General features: G+C 35.3%; 3 protein-coding genes across 3 annotated transcripts; 2 read left to right on the top strand and 1 right to left on the bottom strand.

The window, feature by feature from the left end:
• Positions 1–5,524: 5,524 nt before the first annotated feature.
• LOC139850509 (large ribosomal subunit protein uL3z) lies at positions 5,525–8,387 on the top strand. Its single transcript, XM_071840081.1, has 6 exons — positions 5,525–5,557; positions 5,851–5,948; positions 6,461–6,571; positions 6,652–6,956; positions 7,044–7,453; positions 7,954–8,387. The coding sequence occupies exons 2-6, from the start codon at positions 5,864–5,866 to the stop codon at positions 8,210–8,212; spliced, it is 1,170 nt and encodes a 389-aa protein (XP_071696182.1). The 5' UTR covers positions 5,525–5,557; positions 5,851–5,863; the 3' UTR covers positions 8,213–8,387.
• A 492-nt stretch (positions 8,388–8,879) lies between these two features.
• On the top strand, positions 8,880–10,592 carry LOC139848447 (berberine bridge enzyme-like 21). Its single transcript, XM_071838179.1, has one exon. The coding sequence runs from the start codon at positions 8,880–8,882 to the stop codon at positions 10,590–10,592; it is 1,713 nt and encodes a 570-aa protein (XP_071694280.1).
• A 553-nt stretch (positions 10,593–11,145) lies between these two features.
• Positions 11,146–16,448, bottom strand: LOC139850404 (somatic embryogenesis receptor kinase 1). The gene is made up of 11 exons (XM_071839982.1): positions 16,030–16,448; positions 15,492–15,624; positions 15,312–15,383; positions 15,082–15,225; positions 14,920–14,991; positions 14,484–14,555; positions 14,279–14,391; positions 13,670–13,801; positions 13,241–13,582; positions 12,336–12,730; positions 11,146–11,667 (listed from the first exon to the last, which is right to left on the bottom strand). Exons 1-11 carry the CDS (start codon positions 16,103–16,105, stop codon positions 11,353–11,355), a joined length of 1,866 nt encoding a protein of 621 aa, XP_071696083.1. The 5' UTR covers positions 16,106–16,448; the 3' UTR covers positions 11,146–11,352.
• Positions 16,449–16,521: the final 73 nt, after the last annotated feature.

The following is a 16,521-nucleotide window of genomic DNA, read 5'->3' as shown; positions in this document are numbered from 1 at the left end:
AGACAGTAACAACAAGGCAGTAGACGGTCAACTACCTTGTAATTGGCTGTCTACTACCTTGTTGTTACTGTCTACTACTTTGTAAAAATAGTAGTAGACGACAGATAAAGCTGGTAGACAGAAATCCCGTCTACCGAATGGTGTAAAAAGGCAATTTAAAAAAAAAAAAATGTATTTTGTTTGAAGCCTTAAAAAAAGTGTATTTTCATCAATTTCCCATTTTTAAGTATAAGCAGTTTATTTGTTAAATTTAGTAACATTGTTGTTCTTTACACTTAACGTCTTAGAAATTTTTATTTGTTTAAATTTACATCCTATTTCTGTATAAGTAATTTATTAGTGTAATTTTTTAGGGTCGTCTAAGTTTGAACTTCGGTACAATTTTTTTTTTTTACATCAGTTTGGGATCACTCAGGGGGATTTAACCACCCGCGTGTTCATCCCCGTAGTTACATAACCGACCAACTACTGCTCTGAAGGAAACCCGGACTAATTGGGGTGTACATGTTAAGTAAAACTTGCATTTACAGTTTCACACTTGAACACTTGCCTTTCGAACTTCATGGCCAGACGAATTGAAACGTTAAGTGCGTCCTTGCAGACAAGGTTGAAAAAGACGCGAGACGGGACCGAAACGGTAGCGACCTCAAAACGTCGCAACGGAAAAAACGGGGCCGAGACGGGGTCGAAACGGATGTTGACTAATGTTGACTTTTATATATATAAATATATATTTACACATATTATAGAGCTAAAAAACTTTCGTTGACAAATTTGTACCTATAATTGCTATTAGCGTTAGTATAATACAAAATGGAATACTAAACTAAGTCAATTTTGATTGATTTGACCGACTTATGACTGATTTTAACAGAATTTCTGACTTTTGATTGGCGTTGACCCAATTTTTCCTGCATTTGACCTGACTTTTGATCGTTGACCGGCTTATAAGAAAACGGGACGGGGTTGAAACGGTTTAGTCACCAAAACGCCGCAACGGACGTCGAAACGGAAGCAACGGACGCCGTTTACAACAGTGCTTGCAGAAACAATACGTAGCTTCATTTGTAGCTTCATTTGTGCTTAACAATCAAGATTTTTCAATAGCTAATGTTTATGTGTTAAATGAAACAAAATGACGTTGTCAAACAAGTTATTTGCAAGCCACGGTTTGGGTTGTTAATTGATGTTATAGTTTAATTGCGATTTATTCTGTTTTCTCAAGGATGTTTCAGATATTGTGCAATGATTCATGAACCGGGATTGTTACCGACTCTGTTTACTTGAGCATGACACATCTCATCCACTTAAATCAAATATATCAGTTGTGGAAAACAACCGAGAAACATTGAGACTTTCCGTACATGAACTAGAGCCAGAGGTACACAACTTTAATAGTCCATTACTCCGATGGGCCAAACCGCATATAATATAATCAAAATATAAAACGTGAATTCAACTAGCCAAATAGGTCCAAACCGGCCCAAATCATGATTATTCAAGATGAACGGTGCGTTTATTTACCTCTTAATTGAATGGTTCAACGTTGAATGTTGAATGTTCAGCGCGTTAATATCTGATATGTGAATGACAAATGGTACTGAATGGTTCAAGCAGAGCCAGAATTCTTTCTTAACTATTAAGCACCTATATTTAGTGTTATTTTTTTCATGACCCGCCCTAATCCATCTGGACGAATACATTACATTTGGTTACATCGCGAGGTACTTGACCTCTATATGATACATTTTACAAACATTGCATTCGTTTTTAAAAGACAAACTTTCATTACATCGATAGTTGACGGCATGCATATCATTTCATAATATATCCAACTATAATTGACTTAGTAATAATCTTGATGAACTCGACGACTCGAATGCAACGTCTTTTGAAATATGTCATAAATGACTCCAAGTAATATCTCTAATATGAGCAAATGCACAGCGGAAGATTCCTTTCAAACCTGAGCATAAACATGCTTTAAAGTGTCAACCAAAAGGTTGGTGAGTTCATTAGTTTATCATAATCAATCATTTTCATCATTTTAATAGACCACAAGATTTTCATTTCCATTTCTCATAAATATACGTCCCATGCATAGAGACAAAAATCATTCATATGGATTGAACACCTGGTAACCGACATTAACAAGATGCATATAGAATATCTCCATCATTCCGGGACACCCATCGGACATGATAATTTCGAAGTACTAAAGCATTCCAAATTCCAGAATGGGGCTTGTTGGGCCCGATAGATCTATCTTTAGGATTAGCGTCAATTTGAGGGTCTGTTCCCAAATTCTTAGGCTACCAAGCTAAAAAGGGGCATATTCGGCTTCGATCATTCAACCATATAATGTAGTTTCGATTACTTGTGTCTATTTCGTAAAATATTTATAAAAGCGCATGTATTCTCAGTCCCAAAAATATATATATTGCAAAAGCATTTAAAAAGGGAGCAAATGAAACTCACCTATTGTATTTTGTAGTAAAATACATATAACGATATTGAACAAATGCAGGATTGGCCTCGGATTCACGAACCTCCAAGCTAGTACTTTTTTTTAACAGAAACAGGAACGTGAAGCAGCGGAGACAGCAACTAGCAGCAGCAGCGTAAACCATAATCATGCAGGTGGTTCGTGATGGTTGTTCGTGGTGTTGTGGTGGAAGTGATGCTCCGGTGGTGGTAGAAGATAGTTGTGGGTTTTGGTGATGATGAATGATGGTAGTTGTTAACATGAATGAAACCAAATGTGGTGTTTGAAGTTCATGGTGATAAGGTGGTGGTAGCCGGAGGGTGGTTCACAGCTAAAGTGAATCAAGAAGTGATCGATAGTGTTGGGTTTTGTGGTACTTGTGTTGAACTGAGACGGTAAGCATGGTAAGGATGTTGTGGTGATCGGTCTATAGCAACAATAACCATCGATGGTGATGAACAGGAGGTGCGAGGTGATAGTTTAATAAAAGTGTTGTTCAAAGGTGGTGGTTTAATGTGTTCGTTGGTTGATGATGATGATGTGGGTATTGAACAAAATAGAAGTAGAAACACAACAATGGCAGTAAGAGATATAGGAAGTAATTTGATTTGTGTCATGTTTATTTCTCAAACATAAAGGTAGTAGTAACACAAGTGGGTGTCTCGTTATTCTTTCTCAAACACAGATACATATATATATATATATATATATATATATATATATATATATATATATATATATATATATATATATATATATATATATATATATATATATATATATATATATATCATTTAATTCTAATATAATTATAATATTATAATAATAATTAATAACTACATGTGTGAATTGAAAACACTACACTAATTGATATTAATCATCAATCAATAATAGTATGGTCATAATAGTAACGCCATCGGGTAATTGAATTATTATCGATCCGCAAAGTATTATATCGTGGTCCGTTGATAAATTAGTGACGGATAAAAGTGTTCGGAAAAATCTCAAATTTTTACAGTAACTATCTTTATTTATTTTCGTCATTTTGGTATAAAATTCGGTCGTTAACTATTAAATAAAAATTAAATTATTTTTCACTCTCACTCCAAGTAAAATATAAAAGGTTGTAAAAATTTAGCAAATAGCTCTAAGTATTTTTTTATTAATAAGCCTATAATTTATAAAACTCATTTTCGGATCACCGTTTATTTTAAAATCACATAAGTTTAAATTTAACTTGCTTAATATCAATCGAAACATCAAACGAGTATTACAATCATTTAATATTTTTTTTATTTAAATAACGCGTTTATTTAATCATAAGTTATTTATATAATTAATCCTAACAATTAGTATATACATATATTTGCATATCTATTTACAAGCAATCATATCGTGAGTCGTCGTAAATAATTAAATGTCAAATGGGTTTATGAAAACAGTTCGAAAATTTTTAGACTCAATATTACAGACTTTGCTTATCGTGTCGGAAACATAGAAAGATCAAGTTTAAATTTGTTCAAAAATTTCCGGGTAGTCACAATTTTCTCTTTAAATTACATCAAAAACACGTTGTAGTTATTTTTCATGTGAAAGGTTGATAAGGTACTTTTACATCATTCACATTATTCGTTCAAAATGTTTATCAACACTTTATTGTCATTCCCAAGCAACTTCATCAAATTTTTTGAAGTATTCAGATTATGAATCATTCAACGCTTGGTCATTTTGTTTCATCAAATGCACCCAACGTATCAGAGGTGGTCTAACTATTTATCAGGCCCAAAATCACCATGACAAGAACATATTCGCATAACAGACCGTGAAATAAGTTCGTGATTGCTATGAACAATTTGTGTACTTTGACCACAAATAGTAAAATAATACCCGATTTTCCAAATTCATAGTAATTATTTGAAATAAAAAAGTATCTGATTGCAAAAGAGTCATTGGCCTAACAGTATCGATAGTCATCGACCTTGAGGTTGTGAAGTCCAACGATGAGACTATTTGTAAATATTCGTGATATGAGTTTGTGTATTCGCCTTTAGAAACATATTTAATTAATCTATAAGAAAAAAGACAAACCTTCAAACATTCGGTGAAAACGCAAGACTTATTTTTTTGAAAGGCAAGTTGTTGACATCGAATACTCTCATTTACCACGCATTCATGGGCTTTCGGGAAGGAAACCCGAACCGCATTACAGGAATCCGAACCTTATACCATCCCGAGGGGCAGGCGGTCGGACCTGGATCCTGGATACGGGTCGGTAAAACCTTCTCCAGGGAAATCCGGCTTTCAGAAAATAAATCTCACAAATATTTTAATGGGAGGGACTGTAACTTGAGACCTCCGACCCCATCCTAATGCACAAGTGCAAAGGGGTGAACCACTGGACCATAAGGGTGGGTTCACAACGCAAGACTTATCGTTGTGTGTTCCATGTAACTATGTAAGACGCCATTTGATCAATCAAATAGTTGGCTAGTGCAATTTGGGAGGATTGAAGGTTGTAACTCTCCGAATAATGTGGCTAACCCTAGGATCAAGAAAGATCTAGGTGGTTAAAAGCTGATCGTCGACGAATTATCTGAATAATGTAATGCCCGCGGGGAAAAAGTATGTATAGTATCTTTAAAGTAAAAAAGAAAAACAATTGTAAGGAAAAAAAAAAGTCGTATAAGGCGCTGAGAGGGAAAATAGTCATATAAAAAGTAGGAGGAGCATGTGAAAATGAAAATTGCATAACGCTTGGGTTTTGTACAAAGTTTACCCGTTCACTTAATAGAGGAGAATTAGACTGAGAAGAGAATTAGGGTTTAGAGGCTATGACCAACCTCAATTTAAACTTAAACTCAAATTAAACCATAATTATAATGATCAGTGTTTACAAAAAAGCTCATACCCAAATCATCATTTTTTAAAAACCTTTAGGGGCCATTCCATGCACTTAAAATACTATAAGGTGTAATATGTAAATATAGTGCAACAGTTACAGTATATAAAGTAAGCTAGGGTTTTTTTATCCTTCCACTTAGACAGCCATCGCCGCACAGCTATCTTTCACAGGTTCTCTCATCTCTTCAACTTTTTTTTTTTATCATAATCTTATACATTCTATTAACATTGATTTTCTAAACCTTATTGTTGATCTGCGCATACATGAGCATATAATTCTATACAATCTTATTAGCTGCATTTCATGTTGCAATCAGTTCAAATGTTGTGTATACACACGTGTAATGTGCTCCTGAATATAAATCATATACATGTGTTTACGTATTAAATTGATTTAGTCACTTTATAAGGTCTGTTTCTAATTTGTGATTTTATTTTATTAATTTGAGTTAATATTTGAATAGGTGAAGTAGGAAAATGTCGCACAGGAAATTTGAGCATCCTAGACATGGTTCTCTAGGGTTTCTTCCTAGGAAGCGTGCTGCTCGTCACAGAGGAAAAGGTAAATTCATTACATTTTAATTATTTATTCAATATATAATCTGTTGAAAATGTATGCATCGAATTGTTTTTTTAATTGAACTAGTCATTGAAAAATAAAGTGTGCAAAGTTATCTATTTAATTCTGTTTTGACCTCCATTTTATTGAAGTCTGTATGATTTAAGTAAGATGATCCTGATTTTGTTGCTGGTTTATTTTCTACTATGCTTTTGTTAAAGGTATAATTTGCTCTATAATGAATTGAGACTTATGACATTTCGATTATGTTTTTTACATTTCTTTTTTGACCTTTACTTTACTGAAGTCTGTATGATTTAAGACGATTCTAATTGTATGGTTGATATCCTTTTTGATATGCTCTTGCTGTAGTTATAATCTGCTCACTAATGAATTGTGACTCACTGACTCCATGACATAGCGATAATGTTCCTGTGTACTATGATTATGATGATTATGTTACTTTCTATGATCTACTTTTCACTCATTAAATGTTATGTCATATCTTATCACAGTGAAGGCTTTCCCCAAGGATGACCCAACCAAACCATGCAAGCTAACCGCTTTCTTGGGTTACAAGGCTGGGATGACTCATATTGTTCGAGAGGTCGAGAAGCCTGGATCAAGTACGCTACTTTTGATATTTTTTTTATTTTTGGTAGTTGACTTGATGATATGTTCTGCTAACGATGAATTTGTTTTGCAGAGCTTCACAAGAAGGAGACATGTGAGGCTGTTACTATCATTGAGACCCCTCCAATGGTGATTGTTGGTGTTGTGGCTTACGTCAAGACACCACGTGGTCTTCGATCATTGAACACTGTTTGGGCTCAACATTTGAGTGAAGATATCAAGAGGAGATTCTACAAGAACTGGTGCAAATCCAAGAAGAAGGCGTTTACTAAGTACTCCAAGAAGTTTGAATCTGATGAGGGCAAAAAGGACATACAGTCTCAACTGGAGAAAATGAAAAAGTATGCAACGGTTATCAGAGTCTTGGCCCACACACAGGTAAAGTTTATGTCTTTGACTATTTAGACTTATTTCAAAATGAGTATAATGTTTCTATGTCAGTAACATAACTCCTTTTTTGCACAGATAAGGAAAATGAAGGGGTTGAAGCAAAAGAAGGCACACCTTATGGAGATTCAAGTGAACGGTGGAACAATCGCCCAAAAGGTTGACTTTGCTTATGGCTTTTTCGAAAAGCAGGTCCCGATTGATGCTGTTTTCCAGAAGGATGAAATGATTGATATCATTGGTGTAACCAAGGGTAAGGGTTATGAAGGTGTTGTGACCCGTTGGGGTGTCACCCGTCTTCCTCGTAAGACTCACAGGGGTCTGCGTAAAGTTGCTTGTATTGGAGCATGGCATCCTGCTAGAGTTTCGTACACTGTTGCCAGAGCTGGTCAGAACGGTTACCATCACCGTACTGAAATGAACAAGAAGATTTACAAACTTGGAAAGACCGGACAGGAGTCCCACACTGCTCTTACTGAGTTCGACAGGTTTTTATTTTTTTAACATTTGCGCTTTTTTGTCTCATAAATTCTAAGTGAAAGTTTTATGTTGGCTGACACCTAAGGTTGTTAAAAATTGCTACTCCGTGAATAATTGGTTGGGACTTTGAAGGGAGTAATCGGGAATTCGGGGATTAATCGGATTAACATTATTTACATTGCATTTAAATTAAAAATTTCTAATTTATATGGGTAAATATAGAAGAAAACCATAATCGTAAACCCAAACTTCACTGTAATTGTCTAAAACCATAAATATTATTTTTCATTTACTTAAAAACTCAATAATTTTAGTTTAAATCATTCAATTTAAAATGTTGTCCAACTTTTGACTTTGACCAACATATCTTATTTTTGAATTATCAACCTATGTTGACTGATTAGTTTAACTGATTTTGGAAAATCAGAAAGGTCTGTTGTTAAAAAAGGAGTAATCGGGGATTAATTTTAGAGGTTTTTATAACGGTGCTAACACATGATTGTATCAGGACCGAGAAGGACATAACTCCAATGGGAGGTTTCCCGCACTACGGTATTGTGAAGGATGATTATTTGTTGATCAAAGGTTGTTGTGTTGGGCCTAAGAAGAGGGTCGTTACTCTTCGTCAGTCGCTTCTTGCTCAGACCTCTCGACTGGCCTTGGAAGATATTAAACTCAAGTTCATCGATACGTCATCCAAGTTCGGACATGGTCGATTCCAGACTGCAGAGGAGAAGCTTAAATTCTACAATCGCGTGAAGGCTTAAGTCAAGGGTTTGTTCTTGGGATCATTTAGGTAAGCTGTGGTCAATGCAACCAAACTGTCATGGTTATGTTGGTTATTCGTCTCAAAGTAACTCTCTATTATGTTTGAAAAGAAACTGCTTTTTGTTCGAGTTTTGTTTCTGATTTTTATTAATATAAACTCATTATGTTTTGATAGCTCTTGTTTGGTTGCTGTTATTTATTTAACAAGCTAGTTAATGACATATCTAGTGAGTTGTGCCTAAAAACAACATTTAAACACAACGCATTTGGTGCCATTTAAAATTGGGAATTTTATTAAAATTTAAAATATTTATTGGGGGATACGTTTTAATATTAACCTAACGTTGGCCAAACATTTTTACATTTACTATGTTCATACACTATTCAATCATATTTACCAAACACTACCAAATGCTAGATTCTTCTGTACTATTTTCTATGGATGTAAATATGCAAGAAGGCAGTTTGTTAAGAATTCGATATCGAGAATTCATATCATAAAACAAGAGTCATTCAATTATTAATTTGCAAAGAATTTAGTACGTAGTAAATTACGTTTCTACCCAGGTTGCTTCGTGAATATTACTTGATTCAACGACAACTATATATATTTGATCACTACAAGAATGTTGTGATAATTATTAACTTCAGTAATACGAGAAAACCATGTCATCTATATCATGGATCACGCTTTTGCCACTAGTATTCTTGGTTAGCTCATTGTCTATCTCAAATGGTGCTGGACCTCCTCCTAAAGGAACTGGACCTTCCGCCCCAAAGGGACCAGGATCGACCCCCTCAGCCCCAAAGGGTCCAGGATCGACACCTTCTGCCCCAAAGGGGCCAGGTTCCACTGATCCTAATTCAATATACAAGTCCTTTCTCGAATGTCTCTCAACACAATCACCTAAACCCGACCCAACTTTATCTTCCGTAGTTTATAGCCCTACAGGCAACTCCACAACATACACGAAAACGCTACAAGACCGCATCAAAAACCTTCGTTACAACATCCCTTCCACACCAAAACCGGCAATCATAGTCGCTCCAACCAAAGAGCCTCATGTGCAAGCCACAGTCATCTGCGCTAAGAAAGTTGGTGCCCAGATAAAAGTTCGTAGTGGCGGACATGATTATGAAGCAGTCTCGTACTCCTCATCCGAAAAAACCTTCATCATGCTGGACATGTTTAATTTACGTGCGATTGATGTTAATATTGCCACGGAAACCGCCGTTGTCCAAGCTGGCGCCTTGTTAGGAGAATTATATTATCGAATATGGGAAAAGAGTAAGGTGCATGGATTCCCGGCCGGAGCATGTAAGACAGTTGGTGCAGGTGGACATATAAGTTGTGGGGGTTATGGCACCATGATACGAAAATATGGGCTAACCGTTGATCATGTGATCGATGCTAAAATTGTTGATGCTAATGGTAAGATAATGGATCGAAAAGCTATGGGTGAAGATGTTTTTTGGGCCATCCGTGGGGCGGGTGGTAGTAGTTTCGGCATCATCTTATCTTTCACCTTGAAACTAGTTCCGGTACCAAAAATTACCACCATTTTTCGAATAGAGAAAACGATAGAACAAAATGGGATCGACGCCCTTGTTAAATGGCAGTCGATAATGCCTACAATCGACCCCGATTTATTTATTCGAGTTTTAATCCAGCCGATTACACAAAAACAAAAGAAAACGGTCCGAGTTACATTCATGTCCCTTTTCCTAGGGGATTCAACTAGACTATTAGGTTTAATGAGCAAAACATTTCCGGAATTGGGCTTAAAAAAAGAAGATTGTCCCGAAGTAAGTTGGCTTCAAGCCGCGCTTTATTGGACCAACTTGGATTACAATAAAACAAAGCCCGAGGCGCTTATAGACCGAGTTCCGGACACTATAAAATACTTAAAACGGAAGTCGGATTACGTACAAACCCCGATACCAAAACAAGGCTGGACTGCTGTATTCAACAAGTTGATGGAACTAGATAAAGTTGGACTAGTTTTGAACCCGTACGGTGGGAAAATGAGTGAAGTTCCTGCAAATGCAACACCGTTTCCACACCGAGCAGGGAACTTGTTTAAGATGCAATATTCGTTGAATTGGGATGATCCGAAATTGACTGAAGTCAATTTGAATCAAGGGAAGGCAATGTATGAATTTATGACGCCTTATGTATCGAAGAATCCGAGAGGTGCGTTTCTGTGTTATAGAGATTTTGATATCGGTGTGAAAACCGGGGCCGGTTTAAATTCTGGGAAGGTTTATGGCGAAAAGTATTTTAAAGGGAACTACGAGAGATTAGTGAAGATTAAAACTGCCTTTGATCCTGATAATTTCTTTAGGAATGAACAAAGTATTCCCCATCAAACCAAATAGTCATACACCATGTACAGTTGATTAATTAAGGCCAACAATAGATTCAAGAATCTATGAATTTATGATATAATTAGGTAGCTACTTAGTAGTTATCGTATAGACACTAAGACACCCTTTGTGGATTAGTTTCATTTCAATTGTATATAAGTGCACAGTAATAAAAAATAAATAAAAAAATCACATATATGATAATTTTTCATTTCATTCGTGTTAATGGGTGTTCGAGTAACCTTTTTTTTAAGTAAATAAGGATGAACAAGCACATCGGCTTCCCATAAAGGTAAACCCTCGGGTAATAAAGCCCCCCGAGCGCGAGACTTGTTACCGGGTGAATTGCGCATTATACGCACCCTCTGATCACACTCCCTTTCTGAACAATTTGGCACAGCCAGGAATTGAACCCGAGTGGTGTGCTTCATTGGGAAACTCGGTGGCCACTCACGCAAGTCTGCGTGTATATGCGAGTAACCTTTGTTACATAACAACAGAGACTGTTTTATGGCATGGAAAAACAAACGAAAAAACAAGTTGAAACATTCGTCTAAAACCAGGAAACAAAATGACGTGTTTGATAATCATTTATAGTTAAAGCTTATCGACAAAATTACATCCGTCATACGATCCATCATTTCATATATCTATAATCTTATGGTGGTTGCCAGAATACAAACTCAATTATGCACAAATTTAACCACCATAAATAAACTAGTCATTATCATATTATCAGACATAAAAGAAAAAGATGTTCCTAACTTGAGATTTACCTTGGACCAGATAACTCAAATGCATGCAGATTCTCAGTTGAATCAAGGATCCAATCAGACGTTGAATGCGGTGCGAGATCCATTTCTTGACGCTCAACTTCAACTTTTTGCCATTCGTCCCATCTTTCAGCCAACCCGTCGCCTTCTAACATTCTTACCACATCTGACATTTTTGGTCGGTCCATCGGTGACCCTTGTGTACACAACAACGCAACTTGAATCAGCTGTTCGACTTCTGAATCTATGTAATTGGTTTTTAGGTCTGGATCTACAAGCATTTCCAGTTTTCGCTCTTTTAATAGCCCTTTAACCTGAATCCGCAATACATATAAGCACGCTTCACAAATTGAAACATCAACAGATTTAAAATAATATACTATTTGTTAAAAGTAGTAAAAGTCGTGAGTTGGGGACGAGTCGGTCAAGACCTTGAGAGACGAGTCAGTTGAGTCGGAGACGAGACTGGGACGAGTCAAACGTTGACCAACGTTGACTTTAAGTAACAAATATATCAAGCATAAAACATAAATATTTAAAACACAGATATATGACATTAAATGTAATTGTAAAAAATAAATTTTTTCGACCTAACTTTGACTTCGACCGACTCAGCACGACTCATACCGACTTTGACCGACTCAGCACGACTCATACCGACTTTGACCTGACTTTTCAGCATTGACCGACTTTTTAGGTGTTTATGGGTGAGTCAGGACTCAGGATGGGATATTACCCAAACCGACGCGTCGGCCAACTCGGCCGAATTTACAACAGTGCTATTTGTAATCATATTTGACACAAACTACTTACAAGAAAATTGTAACTCTGAACAAAAGCGTTTTGGGTCATCGGACCAATATGATATTATCTACGTTGACCAAAACTTATTTACCCTGTTACCTAACCCACTCCAGCCGCCTCTATATTAAAAGTGGTAGGAGAAATGATAAGATGTCTAGGCAAAAGTTAAAATGCTTACCCAATCAAGTAACATGACATCATCATCATTAGCAAGTCGAGCTAGATCAAACGCCCTTTGACCCGTAATTAGTTCCAAAAGCATAATGCCATACCCAAAAACGTCAGTTTTTTCAGATGATTTCCCAGTCGAGAGGTACTCAGGAGCAATATGACCAATTGTACCACGTACCGCAGTAGTAACATGTGTATCTTTGTAATCCATTAATTTAGCTAAACCGAAATCCCCAACAACAGCTTCGAACTCCTCATCCAATAAAATATTTGCAGCTTTAACATCACGATGAATAATTTTCGGGTCACAATGGTCATGCAAATACGAAAGCCCACGGGCTGATCCTAACGCAATTCTCTTTCGGGTCGGCCAATCTAACGGTGGCTCGTTTGGTGGTCGCTCTACAAATACATTCAAACAGTAAAAACATGTAATTATCAACCTCTAAAAAAAGTAACAAAAAAACTAAAAATTACATTTTTACCCCTCAGACAGGAGGTAAAAATTAAATTAAATTTTACCTCTAAAAAAGTAACAAAAAAGCTATTAATTACATTTGTACATCTCAGACAAGAGGTAAAAATTAGTTATTTACCTAAAAAAAAGTAACAAAAAAGCTAAAAACTACATTTTTACCTCTCAGACTGGAGGTACAAATTTGATGTTTATCTCTAAAAAAAGTTTAAAAAAAGCTAAAGTTTACATTTCTGCCCATCAGACGGAAGGTAAAAATTAGATTTTTACCTCTAAAAGAGTAACAAGAAAGCTATTAATTACATTTTTACATCTCAGACAGCAGGTAAAAATTAGTTTTTTATTCAAATGATAGTTACAAAAAAGCTAAAAACTACATTTTATTTTTACCGCTAAAAATAGTAATAAAAAAGATAAAAATTACTGTACATTTTTACCTCTCAGACAGGATGCGACACTTCCATTGGCCATGTACGGGTAAACAAGCAATCGTTCAGTCGGTGTCATACAAAATCCTCTTAACCGAAGAAGATTACGATGAACAGCCATACTAATCATCTCAACTTCAGTTTGAAACTGAAGTTCTCCGCCAGGTGTACGTTCTTCTTTCAATCGTTTTACAGCAACAAGTGAGCCATCAGCTAATCGTCCTTTATATACCTTCCCGAACCCACCTCTTCCCAGTATGTTTTTATTGCTAAAACTATCCGTAGCGACTTGTAATTCCCGTAATGAAAATCTTTTAAGTTGACCCAAATGAACTTCAGGATCTTCTTCAGCTGCAGACGTGTTGGAAAGGTAAAAGATCACAATGACACCTTAAAAAATGAAACTTTTATTAAAGTGTGTGTAAGCAAATCGACTACCGGGTACGTCGAAGAAAAATTCTTGTGGTTTCCTACGCCGCCACCATGCAAATGCAAGGGCTGGTGCGGCAAATAGTAGCGCAGCCCCAGCAGCAACCCCTCCAGCTATGGCTCCAGTCGCGCTGCTTCCACCTAAATATATGGAGCATTTAGGTCATGTTTGATTTTGATTTAATTGACTTTATATAATGGAACTTTATATAGGGAGTCATTAAAAGGTGTTAGTTTTTGACTTATTATATAAGACGCGTCTTAATGAATCCAATTCAAATATATATGCATTTACATTTAGGTCATAATTTTATTAAATCTATTAGTAACTGCTCTTTTAACTACAAGGGTTAATTTGGTAATTTCAATTATCCAACACATAAAACAACCAATAATTATTTATCAATCACTTATTCCTCACAGACATCTTATATTGATTCACATTCAGACAACTGAACTTAATAAGAAAAAAGAAACAAACGTGCCCTTAGCTTAAGATGTGTTTGGTTGTGCATTTTAATTCATATAGTGAATAGTTAATAGTGATAATAAGACAATCATATTGAAACCAAAACACTGGAAAAACATTAATGGACGACAATTTTTTGGGGTGATTACCTGGTATAGAAATAGGGGGTGGTGGTACAAACGGTGGAGGTGGAGAAAACGGAGGAGACCCGGGGCAGGGGTGACCCGTAACCGGGCCACAAAGATCCAGATTGTTTGCAAAACTACGAAAATAATAATAAAAAAAGATAGTGATTAGAAATTTGGGAGTCATACATCATCAAAAAGATGAAATGAGATCATCATATTAGCATACCTGATAGGTGTGAATAGTGAAAAGGAACCGTTATCCGGAACTGATCCTGAGAGACGATTGTTTGATAGATCCCTAAATAAATAAATAAATAAATAAATAAATAAATAAATTACTGTCATACGTTGCACGGTTATACAATGAGAAGGTGGACCATGTCTGGTCATCAGACATCAGTAAAGGTTGCAATGTCAACCTACGTAAAAGTTTGGGTCAATCTCAAACGACTAAAACCAAGTAAATCAGCTAAAATGCAATACTCTGTAATTGTAATCATACTTGACACATTAACCTAATCATTAAATTTTTTTAAAAAAATTAGACAAACAAGCTGCAACACAAAAATGATCAGTTTTGACCCGTTACCCAACCCCGAGACCTGCCCATTTTGCCACCCTAAAGTAATGAGATAACTTATCTGGAAGAACAAAATACTTACAACACTTGCAACGACGTGATATTAGTCAATTGCATAGGGATTGCACCGGTCAAGCTGTTATTGTTAAGACGGCTATCCTTACATAAGTATCACAAAGATTATGATTATTAGAACATGATCGAAAAATAATATGATTTCAATATTATTATTACAAATACGTACAGGAACCGTAACTTCGATAATCTCCCTAAAGTGACTGGAATGGGTCCAGAAAAACTGTTGAGGTAAAGATCTAAGCTCACTAAGTTTGTCAAATTACCAATATCATTAGGTATCGGGCCACTTATGTTATTGCTATACAACTCCCTGTAAAAAAACAACCAAATAACATATTTACAAAATAAAAAATATCACAATTGTCGATACAAAATCACAAAGTTTATTAAGCTTACAAGTACTGCAAATTCTTTAAAAGACCAATCTGTGGAACCAAAATTCCAGACAGAGCAGCATTTCCTAAATCACTGAAAGAAAAAAAAATCAAAGTCGATAATTATGTTATGAATCTTTTATATTAGTAATTGTGTTAATCAATGATTATATACAATATGAGTAAAGGGACTTAAACGAACACTCGTATAACACTGTTATCGTTGTTACACGTTACGTGGAACCAAGTACACGGGTTAACAAGGGTCGGATCCCAACTCTGGAGCACACTATTTGGATCTTCCAAATTATTCCTTAGACTATTCAAAGCATCACCTGTGTATAAAGTTTCAAAGTTAACCAAAATATGTAATTTGGTGCAAGCCGAAAATTGAATTCGTACGAGGTATATGTCACTAAACTATGGTAGTACATATAATTACATGAACAAAAATGACAGTTACTAAGCAGTGTTACCAACTAACTACCAAAAGAAACTCAAAAACTGGTTCTTTTATCATATTATCATAAATCATTAAATCATTAATGATGGTTATGAACAAGATGATACATCATACATAAATACAACATGTGTATAATTCACCAAATTATCAAAACACTATACTCTATTACTAGAATTAGCAGCCTAATAACCCCTACCTAACAAAATATATATTCCGAAAAATCAACAGACATATATAATTCGCAAATAAAGAAATTAATAAATAAAAATAATCCCACCTTCCAAATTTGCATAACTGAGCTTCACCATGATCAAACAAACCATAAGCGTTATCATCATAACTTCTTTCCCCATCACATTCACACACAATCTAATATTTGGAGGTTTTGATAAATAAAATACTATTTTTACTATTATATTATTATATTAAATATCGTATAATTAAATAATATAATAGTTACAGATAGATGTATATTACTTCAACTATCTTCAACAATCATCTATTTGGATCCAAATAATACACAATGAACTGCAACATTACAACAAAAACACAAATTTCCACCAAACCCTAAACCTAAAAGTACAAAAATTCTCAAATTCTCACTATTTGAAAGACAAAAAACACCAACAGACTCAAAATTCAAACCCTGAACTCATAAATTTCGAATTTTGAAACTTCACTTTCTTCCAGTAGGATTATTTTAAGTTTTTTTTTTTGGTAGATTTTCATATGGTGTTTTACTTGTATGTATTTATATTTTTGGGATTTT

The sequence above is a fragment of the Rutidosis leptorrhynchoides genome, chromosome 5, assembly GCF_046630445.1.
Source record: "Rutidosis leptorrhynchoides isolate AG116_Rl617_1_P2 chromosome 5, CSIRO_AGI_Rlap_v1, whole genome shotgun sequence".
NCBI lineage: Eukaryota > Viridiplantae > Streptophyta > Magnoliopsida > Asterales > Asteraceae > Rutidosis > Rutidosis leptorrhynchoides.
Note: the sequence above shows the minus strand (reverse complement) of the source record. Positions and strands in the feature narration are given on the sequence as shown.

What these genes read in the sequence shown, in the direction of transcription:
- LOC139850509 (XM_071840081.1), top strand. Translation starts at nt 5,864, where the DNA reads ATGTCGCACAGGAAATTTGAGCATCCTAGACATGGTTCTCTAGGGTTT. An exon ending in TGCTCGTCACAGAGGAAAAG is followed by an intron (nt 5,949 to 6,460) that starts GTAAATTCATTA and finishes ATCTTATCACAG; the next exon opens with TGAAGGCTTTCCCCAAGGAT. An exon ending in GAGTCTTGGCCCACACACAG is followed by an intron (nt 6,957 to 7,043) that starts GTAAAGTTTATG and finishes TTTTTTGCACAG; the next exon opens with ATAAGGAAAATGAAGGGGTT.
- LOC139850404 (XM_071839982.1), bottom strand. Translation starts at nt 16,105, where the DNA reads ATGGGGAAAGAAGTTATGATGATAACGCTTATGGTTTGTTTGATCATG. An exon ending in GATAACAGTGTTATACGAGT is followed by an intron (nt 15,384 to 15,491) that starts GTTCGTTTAAGT and finishes TTTTTCTTTCAG; the next exon opens with TGATTTAGGAAATGCTGCTC. An exon ending in ACCCCCTATTTCTATACCAG is followed by an intron (nt 13,802 to 14,278) that starts GTAATCACCCCA and finishes CCATATATTTAG; the next exon opens with GTGGAAGCAGCGCGACTGGA.
- LOC139848447 (XM_071838179.1), top strand. Translation starts at nt 8,880, where the DNA reads ATGTCATCTATATCATGGATCACGCTTTTGCCACTAGTATTCTTGGTT.